Below are 24,540 nucleotides of genomic sequence, written 5' to 3' on the forward strand. Positions count from 1 at the left end.
TTATCATGATATAAATATAGGTTTAGCAAATGCTTTTTTTGAATATGTATAAGAGAATAGAAATACGCGGGGAATCTTTCAAAATACGACACCAAAATGTTTTTTGCATTTCCATCAAACATATTCCCTGTGAGATTTTCAAGAATAAGAGTGTTTTTCTAACGTTTCATTTAATTACTGTGAGTTATTTTCTTTCGTTTTTGGTAGACAAGTAGGCTTGTCAACGATGGGAGGAGAGTGAGAGAGCGCCCGCTCTTTCTCACTTCAGATTAAAGAAGCGAACCTCGTCCACACAAAAAGAGGTCCCGTGGACCGTGCTGATAGCCGATCCCCACACGTGTATGAGTCATGGCAAGCCTGCGCGCAACACGATCCTAAATGTAAGGCTAGGGAGAAGAATCCATAAGAATGTTGGTGGGGCCCTGCCAATGTCTCTCGTCCACTTACGCACAAGAGTCTGAGAAATGCAGTTTGGCGGCGCAGGCGGAGTTTACATTTGCGCCCAAACCTCCATACGGTGGCGTGCGTGGCCGAGAAGCCTTCGTCGTTTGTCTCCGAATCACAACCCAATTCGTCGAAATCCCTGTGTATTTACTCAGCCTTGTTCCGTAGAGATGACGAACCTTGTAGAGCTGGGTCCTCCTGCAAACTCCACCGGTAGCTGCCCGCCCACTAGCACCACCACAGCATGTCTTTTCCATACCCCCTTGCTTGTTGATCCCAGATTGACCCGTAGATCTTCTGCGCGCACCGGCGGATTGAGCATGGAGGTCTACATCCCGCTGCGTGGCCGTACACGCATGGATAGCCGTGAGTCATGCTCTCATTGGTATCCAGTGGGTTCCCAACTCCAAAGCAGGCAGCGGACAGGTTCAAACATGGTCGTCACCATGGCTGCTGCTGATGTGGATGTTGATCTGATGGGTGATGGAATTGCAGAAGACTACTATTCAGTCCTTGGTGTGGTAAGATATGATCCTAATCAGCTCCCATCTGAAAGATGATGCCCTTTAAAGGATGCCTTGTGTTAGATGTTTTCTCACCAGACAAGGCGCTGGTGTCACAAGTAGGACGAAGATGTCTATACCCTGCCTTGTTCTGTATTGGGACTACAGCTATCAAGAGTCTAAATTGATTGTACTTGCATCAGTCATGTCAATCACAAATTCAAGTGATAATCTGGTATTCTACAATCATTGCAGATGACTACTATTCAGTCCTTGGTGTGGTAAGATATGATCCTAATCAGCTCCCATCTGAAAGATGATGCCCTTTAAAGTGATAATCTGATATTCTACAATCATTAATCTTAACTCTTAAGAATATGCATACTTATTTGAATTGTCAAATCATGAGCTTCATTCCAGTGGCAACTGTCCTTTGGCCGTTGGCTAATGGTGTGTTCCAACGAATGTGATGGCCTCTAAATGGAGGGGTGGTGAGACAGAGGGACTCAGACTGGACAAATGACCTCTGTTTTCAGGGAAGCTGGTGGACTGCTCTAGCTGATGTCTGCATGGCAGTGACAGAGCTGGGATGCTGGGCCTGGCCACCTTGGATGGTTAAAAGTTGTGTCATAGCCAACTCTACATACAGGTGTTATGGACAATTCATTCTTAGGCTAGCCTGAGACTAGGAGAGACATAGGGGTGGTTGTGGCATTTGAAATCTTAAAAAGTTGTCAACCAGTTTGCAATTGGTTGGTAACTGCATGTAAATCAAAGGAGCGTGTAAACAGGCCCAGGGATGCCCTGGATCATAGGAGCTTGTCGCTAGCATTACTTAGCTGCATGGTTGTTAAACAACTCGTTGAGAGGGTCCCAATGGTGCTCTCACATTCGGTGATCCTCTCCCCATCGTCAACTCTGTTTTGACAGTTGTGTCCCAACTTGCCAGTAAACGTGGCAAAGGCATTTCCAATGTTAATTAAACTTTTCTATAAACCAGTTGGGATTATAGTTCAAAGCCATGTTACATTAAAAAAACAAGCCCGAAAAGTTCAAAAATTGTCACAAGATTAGTTCGTTCAAGTTGTAGCTTCCCCCCTTTGCATCATCAGTGACTCATCACCCAAAGATGTATGGCTGTCTAAGGTCTTTATGAACAGTATTGGCAATTGCTAATGTTTATATCATGTCAATTCATTCCATGTATGAGCTAAGAGTTGCGATTTCTTCTTCTATCATTTCAAACAAATTGAATCGGATGAAATAGGTAGAGTTATGATGGTGATTCAGCTCCTGTGAATGATTACTTGTCCACAATTTGTTAAATTAAGCATGGCTACAGAGCTTTGCAAAATGCAGCATTTTATTTGTGAATTGACTTTGAACCTTAATAAATCTCAATTCCATTAAAAAAAACATTGTGTTTTTTCAACACAGTTTTGTTTTTCTTCACCCACTCCAAGGAAAGAATGTTTCTTAAGGTCTATGTCCTTTCAATGGTTTACCTTGAGTGTGTACCATCCTATGGTGTGGCTTGATGGCTTGGCATTGGCATACATTTGCGTTTTTGCAGTTTTGAAAAGGTTTGAGAGGTGGCTGTATTCATTCTGTTGGGATGTTTTGACAACTATGCCTAGGTGCCTTAGAGCAGAGATTTCCATGTTATGTATGAAATGGACGTCACTTATGCAAGTGACCCTACCATGTATCAGGTACCCACTCACAATCATTTAGTAGCAGGTACCCACCCACAAAGAAAACTTTAGAAATATATTCAGTTGACATTGCTACTGGACATGAGAGGCATTGGCAGGTGCAGCAGGTGCTATGGACCTCGCAACGACAGCTTCATGCATTGACTAAGATAGAAGGGAGGAAGTATGGATAAGAAAGAATGTTTCACCAACCAGAACACTTTGTATTGTGGTGAAAAGGGTCTTGTGAGCATTGGTGGGAAGGAGAATTACTGGGCATATTGCTGCACATGGCTCCAGAAGAAGGTGGTTGCTACTTCGGATCCAGGGGAGTGGGGATGAATTGATAAATCAAACCCACCCCCTTTTTAAATTACACAGTCAAAAGTGGTCTACACATACAGCTTAGTGGCTTCGCTTGGGTCCCCGCTAGGAGACTTGATTGGGAGAACTACCATATTACCAGATCTATGTAGGCTTTATTCTAAAGGGGGACTGTGGAGTTTTGGCAAAATTGGGGAGTGGATGGCCCATGGCAGTGGATATCAATTATGGGTGCAACCTCAAATCATCCCAGATGGAGGAGTTGGTGTAATAGGATGCCTATGTAGTCTATTGCTGATTGGGCTGCTTCTAGGGAAGCTTTTATTTGAACAAATAATTGCAAGATTTGTTCGAACTGCTTCCTTCTTAGAGATTGGAAAATTTTGTGCATTTGGTGAAGTTGTTGATACTTAGCAGCACCAGTAGGTTAGATTAACTCTAGTGCCTCCAGCCAGATATGCAAATCAAGTTGTTTGTCAACCCCTGCACAGGCAGGGGCAGAGGAGCATCGTCAAAGGTGGGGCAGGGAACATGGAGCAAGAGGAATAGAGAGGGGAGACAGTGGAAAGCGCGGGGGCAGAAAGCTTGTTGATAGGGTTGGTTGTACAGGGGAATCGGCAGAGAAGCCTGTCAACAGTGGGCTAGCCAGCCAGGTCAGCATATGCAACTTGCAAAACAGGGCAGTGCATGAAGGGGGCAGCATGCAGCATGGAGCATGAGGGCTGAGGGGTCTCGTTCTAGCTTCTTTGTTCATTTCTTCCTAGCAATCAATCCCTGATATGGCTGCGAGAAGGCTAGATGCACATATTAATAGGATATCTTAAATCCCTCATTTGAAATAACATTCTTTTAAAATGGTTATTGAGTGTTGAGAGGCCTTGATGTTATGAACACTTCAAGTCAACAGAAATGTGTTTTGAATTTGGACACCCTTTCTAGTTAGAAATAATATCTTCTTGTTGGTTTCAGCCCCATGATGCAACTCCTGAGGAAATCAAGAAGGCATACTACTCTTGCATGAAATCCTGCCATCCAGATTTGGCTGGTGAAAATGATGAAACAACCACCTTTTGCATGTTCATCAATGAAGTTTATGAGGTAAGACAGGTTTGATGTTCCTGAAGTTGTATGCATAATCTTAACAGGCTGATTACCATAATCAATTAAAGCTCATTATTTCGGGAAATTGTACTACATGTATATATATTTGAAAGGTAGTTACGAAGACAGGTAGATAAATAGACAGACATCCTCAGGGAAAAATCCTTTATTCAGTCTCAATTAAATGTGTGCCCAATGTGCACAGCGAAATGCATGCGCTGACTTTGTTACACTGAGTTTGGGTCCTTCCTTCTAGGGCTAATGTAAGAGCTGTGTCAAGGACCTTGATGAAGTCGGCATGAAGCTTTGTGAAATGATTCAGAGGGAGGTCTTATGCCAAACCGGTTTCTCCATTCAGGATGCTTAGTTGATTTCTAAGCTTCCCCCTGTGAGGGAAAAAGGACGAAAGGACCAGATGTACGAGAGATCATAGCAAAACCACATAGCATGAAATATGTGAGTGAATATATATATAATGGTGAGTGCAAATATGTACAAGAGCCCTCAGGTGTGAGGTGACTCTGAGTAGAGAGAAGCACCGTCGGTGATGAAGGCTCGCATTGATGTGAGGCAAAGCTCTCCGAGTGGTGGTCGGTGTTGAAGGCTCACGTCAGTGGAAGCAGAGGCACTCCGAGGTGATAGTGGCAGCGGAAGATGAGGTGATGCAGGCTCTGATGACAAGGGTGCTGCTGTACCTGAGGTGGTCGATGAAGAGTAGAGAGGGCTGCCGTCCCGAGTGATGGTGGTGGTGGAGCAAGGTCTGATGACAAGGGTGCTGCAAGACCTGAAGGGTGCAGGCTCTGATGACACGGGTGCTGCGTACTTGAAGTGGTGAGGAGCAGAGAGGGCTGCCGTCCCGAGTGGTGCAAGCTCTGGTGGTGCTGTGCACCTGAAGTAGAGAGTGGGCTGCCGTCCCGAGTGGTGCAAGCTCTGGTGGTGCTGTGCACCTGAAGTAGAGAGTGGGCTGCTGTCCCGATGTAGCAGAGAGTGGGCTGCTGTCCCGATGGTGAGAGCTGAGGCAAAAACGCTGATGTAAGCCTGATGTGAAACGCTGATGTCAGCCTGATGTGAAATGCTGAAGTCAGCCTGATGTAGGCGGCCTGTACCAGCAGAAGTAAACCGCAGATGATAGCAGAGAGGGCTGCTGTCCCACGGTGGCTTGTAGTAGAGGGGGCTGCTGTCCTGGGTAGTGGCCATATGGTACCAGATATGGCAATGAAGTGGTACACCAATGATGTATGATAGGCAAGGCTATATATACTAAGGGGTGGGGAGGGGGGGTGCTGGTCGGTCAACCTAAAAGGTGTAGGCCAGCAGCCAAGACAAAAAAACCCCAAATAAAATATAAAATACCCAGAAAAATCCCTTTTTAGGGCTGGGAGAAATACTGTTTTCTCACAGGGGAAGTGCCCAGTCAAGGTGAAGAAGTGCAGGTCAAGAAAGAGTCTTTATTTTACAGATTTACATCATTCTAATAAAGCAAATACACCATGGGGGCCCTACAAACGGTATTCGGGACCCAAACAACGGTATTCGGGACCCAATACTGTGTCTTCTTCTCCCTCCCTCCCTCCCTCTCTCTCTCTTAGAGGTGCTTGGGCATGTACTTGATGGAGCTGAGATGACACAGGGATGTAGTGTTGAGGCAGCATGCTGAGAGAGAGCCCTGGCTCCGACAGGACACCTCACTGAGAGTCATCACAGATTTCTTTGTGGTGCATACATCCACATCGGGATCCACTGCCCACAACAGTTCCTCTACTACAACATCAGAGCCCACCACCTGTGCCCATGCTCCAGCTCCATGCCCCAAAGGAGTTCTTAGTGAGAGAGCTCGATCCATTCTGTGAGCCAGACGTCCCCGACCCAGAGCATCAGGACCCTCCACCACACAGAGACATATTCGTGAGGTTCTCCACCGACATGTCACGCTCCCATCATAGAGGCCTGACATTCACTCCACCATCAGATTGGTTGTGGCTGAGGCGGTATCGTCATTAGCTGATCACAACATATCTCACTCTACACAGGATCATCTACTGATCACATGTACTGTAAGATGTTTTCATTCTACTTTTTCTTTCAGTTTTCCATGGCTCAGTATATCCATGGTACCATTGTATTACTTTTGGTCTCATAGGCCCTTGGAGTCTTCCGTAGACGTTAATATAACTTTCTCTCTCTCTCTCTCTCTCTCTCTCTCTCTCTCTCCAAAAGACATTGACAGTTGTACATTGATTTGTCTCATAGGTCGAGTTCGGCCTCTAGTAGATGTTAATACAGCTTTCTTTCTTTCTTTGGCCTTTTGAAGACGTTAATATAACATTTCATTTCATTTCATTTCTCTCTCTCTCTCGCTCTCTCTTTCTTGTTCTAATCTCAGACTCTCCGGAGGGATTACAGAGACATTTGGATGCATTACAAGCATTCTGTGCGGATAGAGATTTGACAGTGAACCTTGGGAAAACTAAGGTTATGGTGTTCAACACCACATAGACATGGGTGACGAGATTAGAGCCTCAGTTCACTTTCCAAGGGGAGCCGGTTGAGTACGTTAGGTCATATGTCTACTTGGGAGTTACTTTCACAGGACCGCTTTTCTCTGAAGGAGGTGGCAGCAGCGAGATTAGCTCGAGGGCATGCAGCCTTGGGGGCACTTGAGAGGCAATGTGCACACATACAGTTTTAGGAGCCGTGCACCAAATTGTGGCTATTTGATACGCTTGTCACACCGACCTTCCTGTACGGAGCTCCAATTTGGGGGCCCAGCATACATCACAGATCTCAGAGAGGGACGGATGAGGGATGGAGGCAAATGGAGAGACCACTGATTATGATGATTGCCCGCATGATTCGGATCAAATCATCGGTACCACATGAGATTGTTCGGGATGAGTTGGGTGCCGCATCAGTAGTGACCGAGGCCCTATTCCAGGCAGTTACCTTTTTACAGTGGCTATGGGAGCTCCCTCAGCAGAGGTACTCCTGATTGGCATCATGGTTTGACCTACATGGTTTGCGGATAGAGGCACTACCACCCTTTCAGTACAGTTTGGATTGTCCATTTTTGGATCTCATTCGCTCAGAGCAAAACCGCGTGATCAGGATGGATATCATGAGAATGGACACAGAGAGGACATGGACTAGTCTCTTGAGCCCTTAGGCACGAAAATGGCTCATTACAAGAGCCATTTTCTACACACCTCACTAGATGATTTTATCACCCGCCTGGCGTACATGGCTGTACACCTATCACATGGGATACGTTGTGCCATTGGACAAATCCGGACCTCATCACACCAGCTGCGGATTGAGACAAGGCGATATGTGCATCAGATCTCGGATGACCGCATTTGTCAACTATGCTACTAGGAGGCAGAGACACAGGAGCACTACATTTGCCGATGTACAGTCTATTATGAGATCCGAGGGAGATATCACTGCCTCTTCCGAGAGGGTTTTGGGCCGTTACGCAGGGTCATGGAGTTTGAGGATCAGAGATGCTTGGGATTGTTCCTACTTGAGCTTAGGAGACACAGAGAGACCCCTCTTGGCAAACAGGAGACCGAGCCATGATGTACCTAGACAGAGGATCCTGACAGATTTCTTCGGCACCAGCACCAACAACCCAGCCCACACACCTCCTGATACCTCCTCCATTGGGCCATCAGGGCACCGGCCACACTTCCAAGGAGTCACCACTGATAGAGCAGTCATCTTATGTCGTGCTCGTCGGCCACGCCGACTAGGATCCCGACCACGACATCCTCACCATCGCCAAATCAGAGCCATTATTGCTCGGCATCGGAGGCGCCTACCTCACTTCTACGACCTCTCCATTCTAGATAGCCCCATGGTGGAGATATTTGATCTGAGGAGAGGGCAGCACTTCAACTGATCAGCATACATGGATCTACTTGATATACATTTTCCAGTATTTGCTACTCAGTATCATCTAGGAGTCTTACTTACAGTTCTTATAACTGTTAGACAATCAGTTTATTGTACTTATTAGTGTCATTTAGTTGTTCTCTTTGATGAGACACCAACTTATGATGTACTCTCAGTTAGCCGGGGTCGGTGAAGATTCTACCCAAAAACCACACGACTTGTGCCTCCGGAGGCGAAGCAGAAAGTCTCGATGGCAAGGGAAAATCTTGTGCCTCCGGAGGCGAAGCAGAAAGTCTCGATGGCAAGGGAAAATCTTTGAAGGTTCCCCACCTCTCCTGAGAGAGGTAGGCGGCTGTGCCTTCTATGAACTTTGAGTCAAGTACATCCTCTTGGGATTTGATGGGGAGGTAGAGACCTTGAAGTCTTGTCTCCTGCATGGAGAGAAAGCTGCTGATCGCCTCCACCACGAAGAGGAAGAGGAAAGGGGCGAGGGGGCATCCCTGTCTGACTGATCTGGAGATTAGAAACCTGTCCCCCATGGCCCCCTCGATGAGGACCGAGTGTTAGGTGCTCAATACAAGGTGGAGAGTGTGAGGTGCAAACAGAATCTGCCTCTACAGCATCTAAGTCATTGAAAACACTCAGCCCAAGGCACCCATCAGCCCTGTAGCTATCCTTTGGCTCTTGACTGATTCAATCGGACACCTGAACCCTCTTAGTCTGAATCAATTGATTCAGTCGGACGCGTGAACCCTCTCAATCTGAATAAGCTGACCCACCAAAATGTCCTCCTAGGTCAGATGTGACTCTCCGCAACCCTGAACTTCAATCCTAACACATCAGCTGACCTCCTTTGATCATCTGCTGACCTAAACTGATCCTAGCTGACTGCTGCTGACCCTTGACTAATTCCAGGTAACTGTATTAGACCTTTGGCCTCTAGACTCCTAGATTCTCCTCGAGAGCCAACAATCCTCAAATCTCTTGCTCCAGAACCCTATTGAACATGTCAATACCTTTCTATTGAGTGTCAGCTAACTCTTGTCTAATCCAGCTTTGACTCAACTAACTGTCTGATTCCGGCTGAAACACCTTTGTCTCAGATATTGCCACTTTTGTGTACTCTGACACTCACAGACCCTCAAACACCCTAGACTCCACAATGATTCAACACTACAATCCCGTATCTCACCTCAGTTGACCTCCAGCTCTCAAAATTGTCTGACTGACTTTGACAGACCTCAGACTGTCAGACTTGACCCAAAACAGCTTCCTCTTATCCCAACAAGATTACTTTTACCCTTCTACACCCTCAGCTGATTGATCCTGATACTTAGCTGACCCTGTCTGACATTGTTGACTCTCAGCTGATCCTATCTGACTCAATTCAGACTCAACAGATTGCAGATCTTCACTCACACCGACTCTCTCTGCTCTAGTCCAGCCCTCCCTTACTCACACTGCTTCAAAAACCTCTAATGGGTTGCTCTGCATTTCTCTCTCTCAGCATAAAGCTTCCACTCTCTCCTTTCCTTCCTCTCCTATAGCATGCAAGAGCTGAAGATGCACTTCGTGGAGACCTGGGAATGCTTGGAACTGATCTTGACTTTGCTGAATTTCTCTGAATACCTGAATGATGGAATGGGACTGAAGCGCTTGTATTTATATGGTCTTATGCTGCTGGTCGGCCAGCATAAGGCTGTTGGCCAGTACCATATGAACCAAAATAGCATTTAATGCTATTAAAAATATTACGCATGAAATAGAATGCGGTTTTATTATGCTGCTCAACTGCATCACTGCAACAAGACTTCATGCTGAGCACAGCCAGGCTGGCCGACCACTGTTTGTGAGCAATGGTGCTGGCCGACTGATGCTTAGGGGCCTTTCAAGGCTGGCTGACTAGAGCATAATGCCCCCTAATACTGTCGGCTGGCCTTCTATGCTGTCTAGGGCAATGAACAGCCCTTGGACAGGCTCTTGAGGCCATGGGCGGGCCCATTGGCCAGCCCATAGGCAATGAGATGCGTTACTGATGCATGCCTAATACTAGATGCACTATCTGATAAATTCACCAAGTGCGTTAAGAGGATTGACACATGCAAACTCTCTATGGCTGTGGAGACATCTACATAGCTCGTGCCTGACATGTCTTGGATTGGGGCTCACAATGGGGCCATGGCATACAACAAAATATTCCTAAAAGGGTAAATCCTACTGATGAATGGTGCATTGATGTAGAGCCAGTGTGTCACGTAACACTCCAGTGCAGGGTGCATGTGACATTCCCTCCTGCCTAGCTTGGTGGAAGGTTCATTGCTTCCAAGTAGTCCGCCAGGAGCTGGGGGTAGTTGGGGAAGAACTCTTCGTCGAGCCATACTGCTTCATGGGTACAAACTTCGTATAGAATTGTCTGTCTTCGACCAGATCCATGCTTGCATCTGTGGAGGAGAATCTGTTCAGGCTCAATTACTTCGGCTTCGTCTACCACGTCGGGTTGTTGCTCATCTGTAATATCCTGCAAGGCTGGACCATGTAGGGCTTCAATCAAGAAACATTGAAAACATTATGCATAGTCCAACTATTGGGAAGCTTAAGCTTCATAGAGACATCATAGTATCTAGTCCATACCATGCATAATGGAGTTGATAGTTATATAGTCTTGTGGGTTGACTACCATGAGTATATAACATGCACATTCCTAAAAGGTGAATTTGGGCATTTTCTTGGATTCATCTAGGAATATAATTCAGCCGTATTAGCGGACATGTAGATTTCACATTGTGAAGTTTTCGTCTGAGTTGCAGCCAGTGTGTGAAAATATACCCAAAACGGTATTTTACCCAGCCCAAAAAGGGTTATTTGGTCATTTCACTTTACCTTTATCTGCTGGCCGACCAGCACCTCCCTTCCTATATATATATGAAGCGCATCTTTATTCAGGCAACACGTAAGAGCACCTCCTCTTCTGGTCACCAACATCTGGGTCACCATCAGCGTGCAACCTGCCTTCTCTGCTGCCGGTGCAGGCCGCCTACGACAGGTGCAAGATGCCTTCTCTGCTACTGGTGCAGGTCGCCTACCACTGGTGCAACTTGTCTATCTCTTCTGTTGTACTCATCGCCTACATCAGGGCTGCCTACAACGTTTCTCCATCGCCTACATCAGGGCAGTGTTCTGCATTTGTCATTGCCTACATCAGGGCTGATCTCAGCGTTTTCACCATCAGGTATACTTCTGCGTTTGTCTTCAGCACACCATCTGTGAGATCCCTGTTCCCCACCGATCAACGGATTCGGGGTACTAGCAGCGGAAGTAGCACATCATGCGTGGGTAGGGGTCTCACACTCGGGGCCTCGCCCACGGATATCCGGACAAGAGACTAATCCGTCGGTTTGTCCAAAACCGAAACTGGAAAAACTTCCTTTACTCGGAAAGCATGGGCGATTCCACCAGGATAACTCTTTACTCTAACGTAGTCAAGATCATTACGGATCAACTGATCTGACTGCACCTTTAACGGTACTTGGTCAATTCAAGGTAGAAACTTGCACTTGGATCATTGGGATCAGCGCTTTTTTCCCCATCAAGAGGCACAGCCGTTGATTCCTATCCATAGAACAATTTCTATCCGGGATTTACTTTATCTATCGTAAAAACAAAGTTGAGTCTCGATTTATGGATCCATCAGTCCAGCCTAACCCCATCCGATCCCATGGGTTAGCCAACCGCCCAACCACTGTAGTGATGGGATCCAATTTGGAATTTGGTTAGGTTTTGTCCCGGGTACCAAGGAAAAGAGTTCCAAGGCCCCCTAGCCGGAATTTCATGCAAACATAAAACTAGCCACACCACTTACACACCCAATATGAAAATTGCCTTTTTCTTAGCATCAGCTAACTTTAAAACAATCCTTTAATGAAACCATAGTACCACTGATCACAATCTCCCAATTTATCCAGTTGATTCATAATTTCCCATCATTCCTTCATCAGAGTATCTATGGCATCATTGGCAACTAGAACGCTCACCACCTGTCCACACAGAGGCCGTTTCCATAGTTCCTAGCCCATAATACTCGGCAATATAATCACTTATCAAGATGGACTCTCGTTGAAGATCAGCAAGATCAACCAACAGATCCATATAAAAGAGCCATGGACTCATCCGTTGAGGACCAGCAAGGTCAGTCAACCAGATCCATGCCCGGTTTCACAAAACAACTCTTACTCCTTGTTCCAATATCTTCCTCGACGCACGCGTGGGTATCCTAGGCGACCCAGAGCCCGAGCACCGTATGGTCAGCACCCTCTAGGATCCTTCGCAGGTGACCTAGCGCTTCACTCATAGGCCGCTTCCTTGGTCCCTCATCCACCGTACCGGAAGCTCACCATTTTAATCGAACCGAGGCTGGTCAAGACCTCGGTCGACCTTGCTACGCGAGACGTCCTCCATTGACTCTCCGCCAGCAGTTGCAACTTTATCAGTTAGGTCTCCACGACCTTAATCACAAGACGGTCAAAATGCTTCCCCAGCATTCTTGACATAAAACAGCCATTTACAAACAGCATTTACAAACAGTTTACAAATACAGTTTCTATATTAACTCTCATTTTTCCACATTATCCCTCATTAATCCACATTACTTATTCCACATTCATGTATATGTGTACTCATCCAATCACCTCCTTTTCCATCTCTTCACTTCAGATTCCTTCACATCACATATCATATATTCACATCCATATCCACATCCATACATCCACATCCACATCCACATTCACATCCATACATCCACATCTACATGCTTATCTCCATTTTCACATCCTCATTTATACATCCTCATCCCATATCCACATTCATACATACACATCCATATATCCACATCTACATCCACATACATACATACATCCACATCCACATTCCACATTCACATCTATACATCCACATCTACATTCACATTCACATACATCCACATCCACATTCCCATACATCCACATTCCACATTCACATCTACATCCACATCTACATCCACATTTACATCTATGCATATACATCTTCATGCATATATCCATTTTCATGTTCATATATCCACACTCCCATCTCCATATCCACACATCCACATACATACATCCATTTTCACATTCCCATTTATATAACCCCATATACTTTCACATCTAATCTTTTACATCACATCCATTCTCGCCCTATCACAACCCATATATATCTTATCCTATCACATACACTTCTTACCTCATCCCCCCATACACATCTTAAATCATCTTATCACATCCTAACTTATTTCATAAGCATCTTATCACCTCTTATCACACCTCTTATCACATCCTACCACTTTTCATACGCATCTTATCAATTCTTATCACATCTCATACACCTCTTATCACATCTTATCACATTTCATATCTTTTTTTTTTTTTAAAAGAGAATTCTTTTATTTGATATAAGATTTCTCTACACATTTATTTATACATAAATTCCATTTAAGGAGACTAACACTTTCGAAATTAAAATCAATCTTTTATGCATCTTCTTATGCATGATTTCAATTTGGTAGGGAATTATACTTTTAGAATAAAAGAATTTCTCTTATGCATCTAAGTTAAGCATAAAATCCATTTATGAGGAAAATCATACTTTTAGTATAAAAAGAATATCTTTTATGCATACCTATATGCATGAAATCCAATATGATAAAAGTAACATTTTTGATATAAAAATTTTTCCTTTATGCATACTTCTATGCATGAAAATTAAAAATGATAAAAGTAACACTTTTGATATAAAAATTTTCCTTTATGCATACTTCTATGCATGAAAATTAAAAATGATAAAAGTAACACTTTTGATATAAAAATTTTCTTTTATGCATACTTTTATGTATGAAATAAAAATGATAAAAGTAACACTTTTGATATAAAAATTTATCCATTATGCATACTTCTATGCATGAAAATAAAAATGGTAAAAATAACACTTTTGATATAAAAATTTATCCTTTATGCATACTTCTATGCATGAAAGTAAAAATGATAAAAGTAACACTTTTGATATAAAAATTTATCCATTATGCATACTTCTATGCATGAAAATAAAAATGGTAAAAATAACACTTTTGATATAAAAATTTATCCTTTATGCATAATATTAAAATTCAATTTCTCCATGATTATAATGAAATTCTTTCAATTAATCTAGGATGATGATTCCTAGAATATGGTAGGAAGTCCTCTTTTTATGCTTTGAATGAAAATTTTTTATGCATAATTTTTATAAAAATTTTGCCATAGCTCCGCTGCTATGACTGATAAATCTCAATTTTTCTAAGGGATAAAGCTTATCATTAAGGAAATAATTAAAATGATTCTCTAATTGGATCCTTAATCCATAATGGATTGAATCATTAATATACATAAACTAAAAGCATAAGAAAAAGCCATTAATTTGGCCTCAAGCATAGCTTTATCTTGGGTTAAGGAAAAGCTTTATGAAAAGCTTGATTTGGATTGAGAATGGGTCATGAGTATGACCATTTCTTGAGTGAGAGAGAGAATTTACATAAGAATCATTAGAATTTAAACATAAATGAAAATTAACTTCAATAGCATTTATTAAATTATGTAACTCTTCACTACTATTCAAACTTCAATAGCATTTAAAAAAAACCATACCAATTAAACTTCTCAAGCTTGAGAGGGGTTGAGAAGAGAGAAACATTGAGAAATTATAGAAAGATGAATATTCACTAATTACCTTACAACTTGCTTGATTCTTTGTTCACGGTAGAGGCCCCCAACCAATCAATTGGTTAAGTATGTTGATGGAGCCACTAATGGGGATTGAAGAAAGAGGGAAGCTCCAAAAACTAGTGAATTATTAAATGAATTCACAGTTCTTGGCTTAGGTGGAGTAGAGTAACGATGCATAAACACTATATATTTTTCAACAAGGGTGAGGCTTCTATTTATAGGAAAAATTGAGCCCCTAACCAAACAAACTGATTCTAGAATTTTCTAAATCAGTTTGGTCAATATTTGACCATTTTTAGGTCAGTTAAGCTAACTTTTTGGAACTAGACTTGAATGAGGAGAGAGGAGAGATGAAATATCTCAATTTTTATGAGTTTAAAACTCATTCAAGCATGTGAAATATGCACCTCCTTTAAAGAACTCCCCTTCCTTACATATGTCATATTTTTAATATTGCTCATAGTTTTTTTACTAATAAACCTTGTACATTTTCAACTCTTCATCTTATGTGAAATATGCACCTCCTTTAAAGAACTCCCCTTCCTTACATATGTCATACTTTTAATATTGCTCATAATTTTTTATTAATAAACCTTGTACATTTTCAACTCTTCATCTTATGTGAAATATGCACCTCCTTTAAAGAACTCCTCTTCCTTACATATGTCATACTTTTAATATTGCTCATAATTTTTTACTAATAAACCTTGTACATTTTCAACTCTTCATCTTATGTGAAATATGCACCTCCTTTAAAGAACTCCTCTTCCTTACATATGTCATACTTTTTTTTTTTAAATATTGCTCATAATTTTTTTTTTACCTTGTACATTTTCAACTCTTCATCTTATGTGAAATATGCACCTCCTTTAAAGAACTCCTCTTCCTTACATATGTCATACTTTTAATATTGCTCATAGTTTTTTTACTAATAAACCTTATACATTTTCAACTCTTCACCTCATGTGAGCATTTACTCATTTTTTGGGTATTTTCTTTTTACAAGTTGGATTTATCTCCTCCCTACACATGGATTGATGCTATTGGTCCATAGGAACCTTAATTGGACCATAGTCTAAAGATTTCTGAAAATCTAGACCCTTAGGCTAAGGTTCTTTATAGCTATTTTCAATTAATTCCAATTGCACATTGGAAAATTCTTTTTGAATTTCTGTTTCAGGGGAACTCATCTGAATTAGAAGAGATATTTTTCTATCCAAAAATATTCAAAATCTGAATATTCTCTCTCTAGAATATTTTTCTCTCTCTAGGCTAAAACAGATAGAAACAAGGTCTTTATATTTCTGAAGAGGGATTGATTACAGGGAAAGATACTAGACATCAAAAAGGGGGTGGGGGAGGAATCTTACATTCTACCCCACTTAAAAAAATGCGAGATGTCCTCATCTCGCAAACTGGGATAATTTCGCAAGATGCACGAATATGAGACTTAGAGAAAAATTTTAATCAAGATTAACCACCAAGATAAGTCTTAAAGAGAGCAAGATTCAAAATACGAACAAGATTTAAACTTTATTCATTCTCGGAACTTATACAGTAAAGATAGAGGAACTCTTTACACTTCCATAAGCCCGTCCATCATATGGTCACAAAAGCAGTCCTCACAAGCTGCACAAGTATAAGGTAACTCATCTATGGGAATGATTTTGTGGGTTATTGCTGCGCCTATCTCAGTGGTATGAGGTGTTCTAAGAAAAGGACCTCTGAGAGGCAAGCCAAAAACGGGGTAAAGGCATATCTTCTCATGAGGAAGAAAACACGCCAGTAAGAAGACCCGCTCAGAAAACCCAGGATGCCTTGATCTCATGACGCAGTAGTATCGGGGACCCAAACCCAAAGCTTCAATAACTATGGCCAAGCGGACATTGTTACGAAAGTGCTGCTGACCCCAGGGTGTTATCCTAGTTATGTCTTGATAGGTCCGCCATTTTGTCTGCGCTACAGAAGTTCCCAAGTGAGGGAAAAGTGAGCGCTCATACTGCTCTATAAAATCTTTCTTCACAGACTCCCTTGCGTCTTGAAGGTGAGAAATCATCATGGATAAAACTAATTCTTGTTGCCAAGCCATGAAGGAGATTAAGAAAGAAAGGAGATCGATGGAAGTAAGATTACTGTGAGCGACAAGTAAAAGTTACGACTTATATAAAGGGAGGAGCTAGCGTAACTTAGAAGCCAACGGTAACTTGCCACTGAAGTTTTACCGTCTTTCCATGATTTGGGTTTGGCACATTTTTCTATAGAAGGCATTCAAACTTTGAGATGAGGAGATAAAAGAAGCTCGTAAGCTAAATTACTTACTTTCTTTGGTCCACAATATCTGGGAGATAACTTCTTCCCAAGAGATAAAGAACTTCTTTTGGGCCGTACTCGAATGAAGACCAAAACCTTGATATCCAAAACATCGATTCTCCTTCTGAACTCATTGTTCTGAATCTTAAAACAGGTGGGACTCTTGAGAAGTATTCAGGAAAAAGGTTCTTCCTTTTTTAAACAGAATCTTTCTTTTATTTTAGAGAGAGAATAATTATAAGATCAGAAAGGGAGATTCTTACTCCTGTATACCTCTAAGGCTGGGGAGGAATCTTACATTCTACCCCACTTAAAAAAGTGCGAGATGTCCTCATCTCGCCAAGTAGAGGACAACTCTTTTTCTTAAGATCCAATTTATTCTAGGGTTCCTTATATTCTGGTCAACCCAACAGAATACGGGGATAAATATCCCTTATATAGAACTCATCATTAAATAAATTCATTTCAGATCATATCATTCATATCTTTAACACGATAATGGTCCATCAGATCGAAATTTTTTCTTTCTGAACATTCCTCCACGGGAATTTCAGTCAAGCAAGTTTTCAATTTGTCATCCCTTAACTTGATATACCGAGTCAAGTGTTAACAGTAGTACTTTGATAGCACAATCCACTAATCTCATAGTGATTTGTTGAAATCATTATCATCATTTATCATTACAGGGACTCGTCCCATTCATCCTCATTGCGGTTTTGCTCAAGTTATTATATTTCAACTAAATTTCAAAAATCATCATTTTTCAATCAGAATCCCAATCAATTCATCAGTTCCCAAACAGAATTAAAAATCATATCAACCACATTCAAATTCATCATCTGGATAGCATTAACACTTATAATTTCAAGTCTTAGATTTACTCGTATATACTGTCAGTAAAGAGCTGCAGTTATACTCTCGGTATATACGGATAGTCACGGCCCTTGGAATTATAAGGTAAATACCATCATGTCTAGGCCTCAAGCAAGTCAAGGATTCTATATAATTGCGGTACTTCCATCTGAAGACCCAATTACCAAATTACGAATTTCAATTTGAATATCAAATTGTATGAATTATATCACACAATTACAACCTTTTTGTGTTTCTTGATAAATTTCTGACCTATTTGTCTTCTCAATTGATCTTTATTAACCAAATGCTCTGATACCAACTGTGAGATCCCTGTTCCCCACTGATCAACGGATTCGGGGTACTAGCAGCGGAAGTAGCACATCATGCGTGGGTAGGGGTCTCACACTCGGGGCCTCGCCCACGGATATCCGGACAAGAGACTAATCCGTCGGTTTGTCCAAAACCGAAACTGGAAAAACTTCCTTTACTCGGAAAGCATGGGCGATTCCACCAGGATAACTCTTTACTCTAACGTAGTCAAGATCATTACGGATCAACTGATCTGACTGCACCTTTAACGGTACTTGGTCAATTCAAGGTAGAAACTTGCACTTGGATCATTGGGATCAGCGCTTTTTTCCCCATCAAGAGGCACAGCCGTTGATTCCTATCCATAGAACAATTTCTATCCGGGATTTACTTTATCTATCGTAAAAACAAAGTTGAGTCTCGATTTATGGATCCATCAGTCCAGCCTAACCCCATCCGATCCCATGGGTTAGCCAACCGCCCAACCACTGTAGTGATGGGATCCAATTTGGAATTTGGTTAGGTTTTGTCCCGGGTACCAAGGAAAAGAGTTCCAAGGCCCCCTAGCCGGAATTTCATGCAAACATAAAACTAGCCACACCACTTACACACCCAATATGAAAATTGCCTTTTTCTTAGCATCAGCTAACTTTAAAACAATCCTTTAATGAAACCATAGTACCACTGATCACAATCTCCCAATTTATCCAGTTGATTCATAATTTCCCATCATTCCTTCATCAGAGTATCTATGGCATCATTGGCAACTAGAACGCTCACCACCTGTCCACACAGAGGCCGTTTCCATAGTTCCTAGCCCATAATACTCGGCAATATAATCACTTATCAAGATGGACTCTCGTTGAAGATCAGCAAGATCAACCAACAGATCCATATAAAAGAGCCATGGACTCATCCGTTGAGGACCAGCAAGGTCAGTCAACCAGATCCATGCCCGGTTTCACAAAACAACTCTTACTCCTTGTTCCAATATCTTCCTCGACGCACGCGTGGGTATCCTAGGCGACCCAGAGCCCGAGCACCGTATGGTCAGCACCCTCTAGGATCCTTCGCAGGTGACCTAGCGCTTCACTCATAGGCCGCTTCCTTGGTCCCTCATCCACCGTACCGGAAGCTCACCATTTTAATCGAACCGAGGCTGGTCAAGACCTCGGTCGACCTTGCTACGCGAGACGTCCTCCATTGACTCTCCGCCAGCAGTTGCAACTTTATCAGTTAGGTCTCCACGACCTTAATCACAAGACGGTCAAAATGCTTCCCCAGCATTCTTGACATAAAACAGCCATTTACAAACAGCATTTACAAACAGTTTACAAATACAGTTTCTATATTAACTCTCATTTTTCCACATTATCCCTCATTAATCCACATTACTTATTCCACATTCATGTATATGTGTACTCATCCAATCACCTCCTTTTCCATCTCTTCACTTCAGATTCCTTCACATCACATATCATATATTCACATCCATATCCACATCCATACATCCACATCCACATCCACATTCACATCCATACATCCACATCTACATGCTTATCTCCATTTTCACATCCTCATTTATACATCCTCATCCCATATCCACATTCATACATACACATCCATATATCCACATCTACATCCACATACATACATACATCCACATCCACATTCCACATTCACATCTATACATCCACATCTACATTCACATTCACATACATCCACATCCACATTCCCATACATCCACATCTATACATCCACATTCCACATTCACATCTACATCCACATCTACATCCACATTTACATCTATGCATATACATCTTCATGCATATATCCATTTTCATGTTCATACATCCACACTCCCATCTCCATATCCACACATCCACATACATACATCCATTTTCACATTCCCATTTATATAACCCCATATACTTTCACATCTAATCTTTTACATCACATCCATTCTCGCCCTATCACAACCCATATATATCTTATCCTATCACATACACTTCTTACCTCATCCCCCCATACACATCTTAAATCATCTTATCACATCCTAACTTATTTCATAAGCATCTTATCACCTCTTATCACACCTCTTATCACATCCTACCACTTTTCATACGCATCTTATCAATTCTTATCACATCTCATACACCTCTTATCACATCTTATCACATTTCATATCTTTTTTTTTTTTATAAAGAGAATTCTTTTATTTGATATAAGATTTCTCTACACATTTATTTATACATAAATTCCATTTAAGGAGACTAACACTTTCGAAATTAAAATCAATCTTTTATGCATCTTCTTATGCATGATTTCAATTTGGTAGGGAATTATACTTTTAGAATAAAAGAATTTCTCTTATGCATCTAAGTTAAGCATAAAATCCATTTATGAGGAAAATCATACTTTTAGTATAAAAAGAATATCTTTTATGCATACCTATATGCATGAAATCCAATATGATAAAAGTAACATTTTTGATATAAAAATTTTTCCTTTATGCATACTTCTATGCATGAAAATTAAAAATGATAAAAGTAACACTTTTGATATAAAAATTTTCCTTTATGCATACTTCTATGCATGAAAATTAAAAATGATAAAAGTAACACTTTTGATATAAAAATTTTCTTTTATGCATACTTTTATGTATGAAATAAAAATGATAAAAGTAACACTTTTGATATAAAAATTTATCCATTATGCATACTTCTATGCATGAAAATAAAAATGGTAAAAATAACACTTTTGATATAAAAATTTATCCTTTATGCATACTTCTATGCATGAAAGTAAAAATGATAAAAGTAACACTTTTGATATAAAAATTTATCCATTATGCATACTTCTATGCATGAAAATAAAAATGGTAAAAATAACACTTTTGATATAAAAATTTATCCTTTATGCATAATATTAAAATTCAATTTCTCCATGATTATAATGAAATTCTTTCAATTAATCTAGGATGATGATTCCTAGAATATGGTAGGAAGTCCTCTTTTTATGCTTTGAATGAAAATTTTTTATGCATAATTTTTATAAAAATTTTGCCATAGCTCCGCTGCTATGACTGATAAATCTCAATTTTTCTAAGGGATAAAGCTTATCATTAAGGAAATAATTAAAATGATTCTCTAATTGGATCCTTAATCCATAATGGATTGAATCATTAATATACATAAACTAAAAGCATAAGAAAAAGCCATTAATTTGGCCTCAAGCATAGCTTTATCTTGGGTTAAGGAAAAGCTTTATGAAAAGCTTGATTTGGATTGAGAATGGGTCATGAGTATGACCATTTCTTGAGTGAGAGAGAGAATTTACATAAGAATCATTAGAATTTAAACATAAATGAAAATTAACTTCAATAGCATTTATTAAATTATGTAACTCTTCACTACTATTCAAACTTCAATAGCATTTAAAAAAAACCATACCAATTAAACTTCTCAAGCTTGAGAGGGGTTGAGAAGAGAGAAACATTGAGAAATTATAGAAAGATGAATATTCACTAATTACCTTACAACTTGCTTGATTCTTTGTTCACGGTAGAGGCCCCCAACCAATCAATTGGTTAAGTATGTTGATGGAGCCACTAATGGGGATTGAAGAAAGAGGGAAGCTCCAAAAACTAGTGAATTATTAAATGAATTCACAGTTCTTGGCTTAGGTGGAGTAGAGTAACGATGCATAAACACTATATATTTTTCAACAAGGGTGAGGCTTCTATTTATAGGAAAAATTGAGCCCCTAACCAAACAAACTGATTCTAGAATTTTCTAAATCAGTTTGGTCAATATTTGACCATTTTTAGGTCAGTTAAGCTAACTTTTTGGAACTAGACTTGAATGAGGAGAGAGGAGAGATGAAATATCTCAATTTTTATGAGTTTAAAACTCATTCAAGCATGTGAAATATGCACCTCCTTTAAAGAACTCCCCTTCCTTACATATGTCATATTTTTAATATTGCTCATAGTTTTTTTACTAATAAACCTTGTACATTTTCAACTCATGTGAAATATGCACCTCCTTTAAAGAACTCCCCTTCCTTACATATGTCATACTTTTAATATTGCTCATAATTTTTTATTAATAAACCTTGTACATTTTCAACTCTTCATCTTATGTGAAATATGCACCTCCTTTAAAGAACTCCTCTTCCTTACATATGTCATACTTTTAATATTGCTCATAATTTTTTACTAATAAACCTTGTACATTTTCAACTCTTCATCTTATGTGAAATATGCACCTCCTTTAAAGAACTCCTCTTCCTTACATATGTCATACTTTTTTTTTTTTAATATTGCTCATAATTTTTTTTTTACCTTGTACATTTTCAACTCTTCATCTTATGTGAAATATGCACCTCCTTTAAAGAACTCCTCTTCCTTACATATGTCATACTTTTAATATTGCTCATAGTTTTTTTACTAATAAACCTTATACATTTTCAACTCTTCACCTCATGTGAGCATTTACTCATTTTTTGGGTATTTTCTTTTTACAAGTTGGATTTATCTCCTCCCTACACATGGATTGATGCTATTGGTCCATAGGAACCTTAATTGGACCATAGTCTAAAGATTTCTGAAAATCTAGATCCTTAGGCTAAGGTTCTTTATAGCTATTTTCAATTAATTCCAATTGCACATTGGAAAATTCTTTTTGAATTTCTGTTTCAGGGGAACTCATCTGAATTAGAAGAGATATTTTTCTATCCAAAAATATTCAAAATCTGAATATTCTCTCTCTAGAATATTTTTCTCTCTCTAGGCTAAAACAGATAGAAACAAGGTCTTTATATTTCTGAAGAGGGATTGATTACAGGGAAAGATACTAGACATCAAAAAGGGGGTGGGGGAGGAATCTTACACCATCAAGCTAACTTCAGCGTTTCTTCATAGGAGTACTTCAGCGTTTACATCAGCCTTACATCAGGCATATATCGGCGCTTACATCAGGCTTACTACGGCACTGTTATCTGCGTTTTTGGGACAACAGCCCTCTCTGCTCCTTCGGTGTCTCACATAGAGCTCCTACACTGGATTTTATCATTTATGTATACATCCCCATTGCATGCTGTGTGATTTGCTCTGATCTCTCGTATATTTGGTCCTTTGGTCTCTTTTGCCCTCACATGGTATCAGAGCTATCGTGAGCAAAAGGATTGAAGACCTTGAGAGCACACAGCATGGATCATCTACCCATGATTCCGGAGGATCAGCCTTTCTTACGAGATATTGATTCTCCTTATTCAGATATAGATCACATGGAGGATGGGACTCCTCATTCACTCGAGAGCCCTGTTCGAGGTCTTTCATTGGGAGACGACCTGCCTATTTTTACGTACTCACCCTCTACACCCTTGGCATATGGTTTTTCTTCTCCGAGCTCATCAGCCGCCGTTACTTCCAGAGGAGGATACATGCCCACAGCCAGTGTGCCAGTATTGGACTCAGGTATTCAGCCTCATCTGGAGAGCCCTGCGTCTCATTCTAGTCGACAAATTGGACTTCGGTATGGGGCTTTTTCTCAGGAAGGACACGCACCTCCTCGGTTGTTCGGAGATCCATCATCATCAACCCCGCCGGTGACTGCATCAGGTTTGTATGTGCCTTTTAGTACGTATGTTCCTAACTCTACCTGGGTATCTTCTTCTGAAGCACAGGTTCAACAAAGAGTACCATCAACTACCCTCGATCCCTGGCATTTTGTGAACCCAAACAAAGGAGGGTCTAAGAGTAAAATTCACTCTCAGACTTCTGGTGTTCAAGGAGGTAACATTGTTTTTTCCTGTGGTTCACTTTCTGTTCCTGCTCCTAATGTGTTATGGAATACTGCTCAACTTCAAGTACAAAACCCTCCCACCCAACCCATGTCTTTTCCTACTAGTGTTGGCGTGTAGTCATCACCGCTTGCATGTCCTTTTGGTCCTGTGTATGGATTCTACCCATCCCAGGTATCTTTCAGCACTATGCCCTCTGGCAGTGCGGTGCCACCCAACATTACGGGGTATTGGTGGTTTACCAACCCATCTTTGGCACTAATGTTTTTCGTAATTATGTGCCCTCTCAAGGATTGTGCCTCAACTAGGTATTCCACCTATGCTCAATGCCCAAACTTATATTCCATCTTATGGAGTACCCTCGAGAGGTCCTACACCTATGCCTGGTCCTGGTGGATCTTCTGGTTTTCCTCCTCAAAACTTACACTCCGGATATGGGCACCAACCATCTTGGACTCCCTCACCATCTTCCTTTCATGTTTCTATGTCCAGAAATGCTTTCACAGAAAACACTCGTTTTAACGGGTCTAATTATAC

At 40.9% G+C, this 24,540-nt stretch overlaps 1 protein-coding gene across 2 annotated transcripts in view; it reads left to right on the top strand.

The window, feature by feature from the left end:
- Positions 1 to 260: 260 nt before the first annotated feature.
- The window catches only part of LOC147612259 (uncharacterized), a 49,242-nt gene continuing 24,962 nt past the window's right edge, over positions 261 to 24,540 (top strand). Inside the window, exons 1-3 of one of the 2 annotated variants that reach the window (XM_086784138.1) lie at positions 339 to 965; positions 1,151 to 1,228; positions 3,935 to 4,063. In XM_086784138.1, the coding sequence (XP_086640264.1) occupies positions 465 to 965; positions 1,151 to 1,228; positions 3,935 to 4,063 (708 nt within the window). In that variant the 5' untranslated portion in view covers positions 339 to 464. Of the gene's footprint in view, positions 966 to 1,150; positions 1,229 to 3,934; positions 4,064 to 24,540 lie in introns of both variants that reach the window. The other variant, XM_086784140.1, reaches the window with a different exon arrangement.

The sequence above is a fragment of the Cibotium barometz genome, chromosome 46, assembly GCF_041138505.1.
Source record: "Cibotium barometz isolate CiBa-2024 chromosome 46, ASM4113850v1, whole genome shotgun sequence".
Taxonomy (NCBI): Eukaryota; Viridiplantae; Streptophyta; class Polypodiopsida; order Cyatheales; family Cibotiaceae; genus Cibotium; species Cibotium barometz.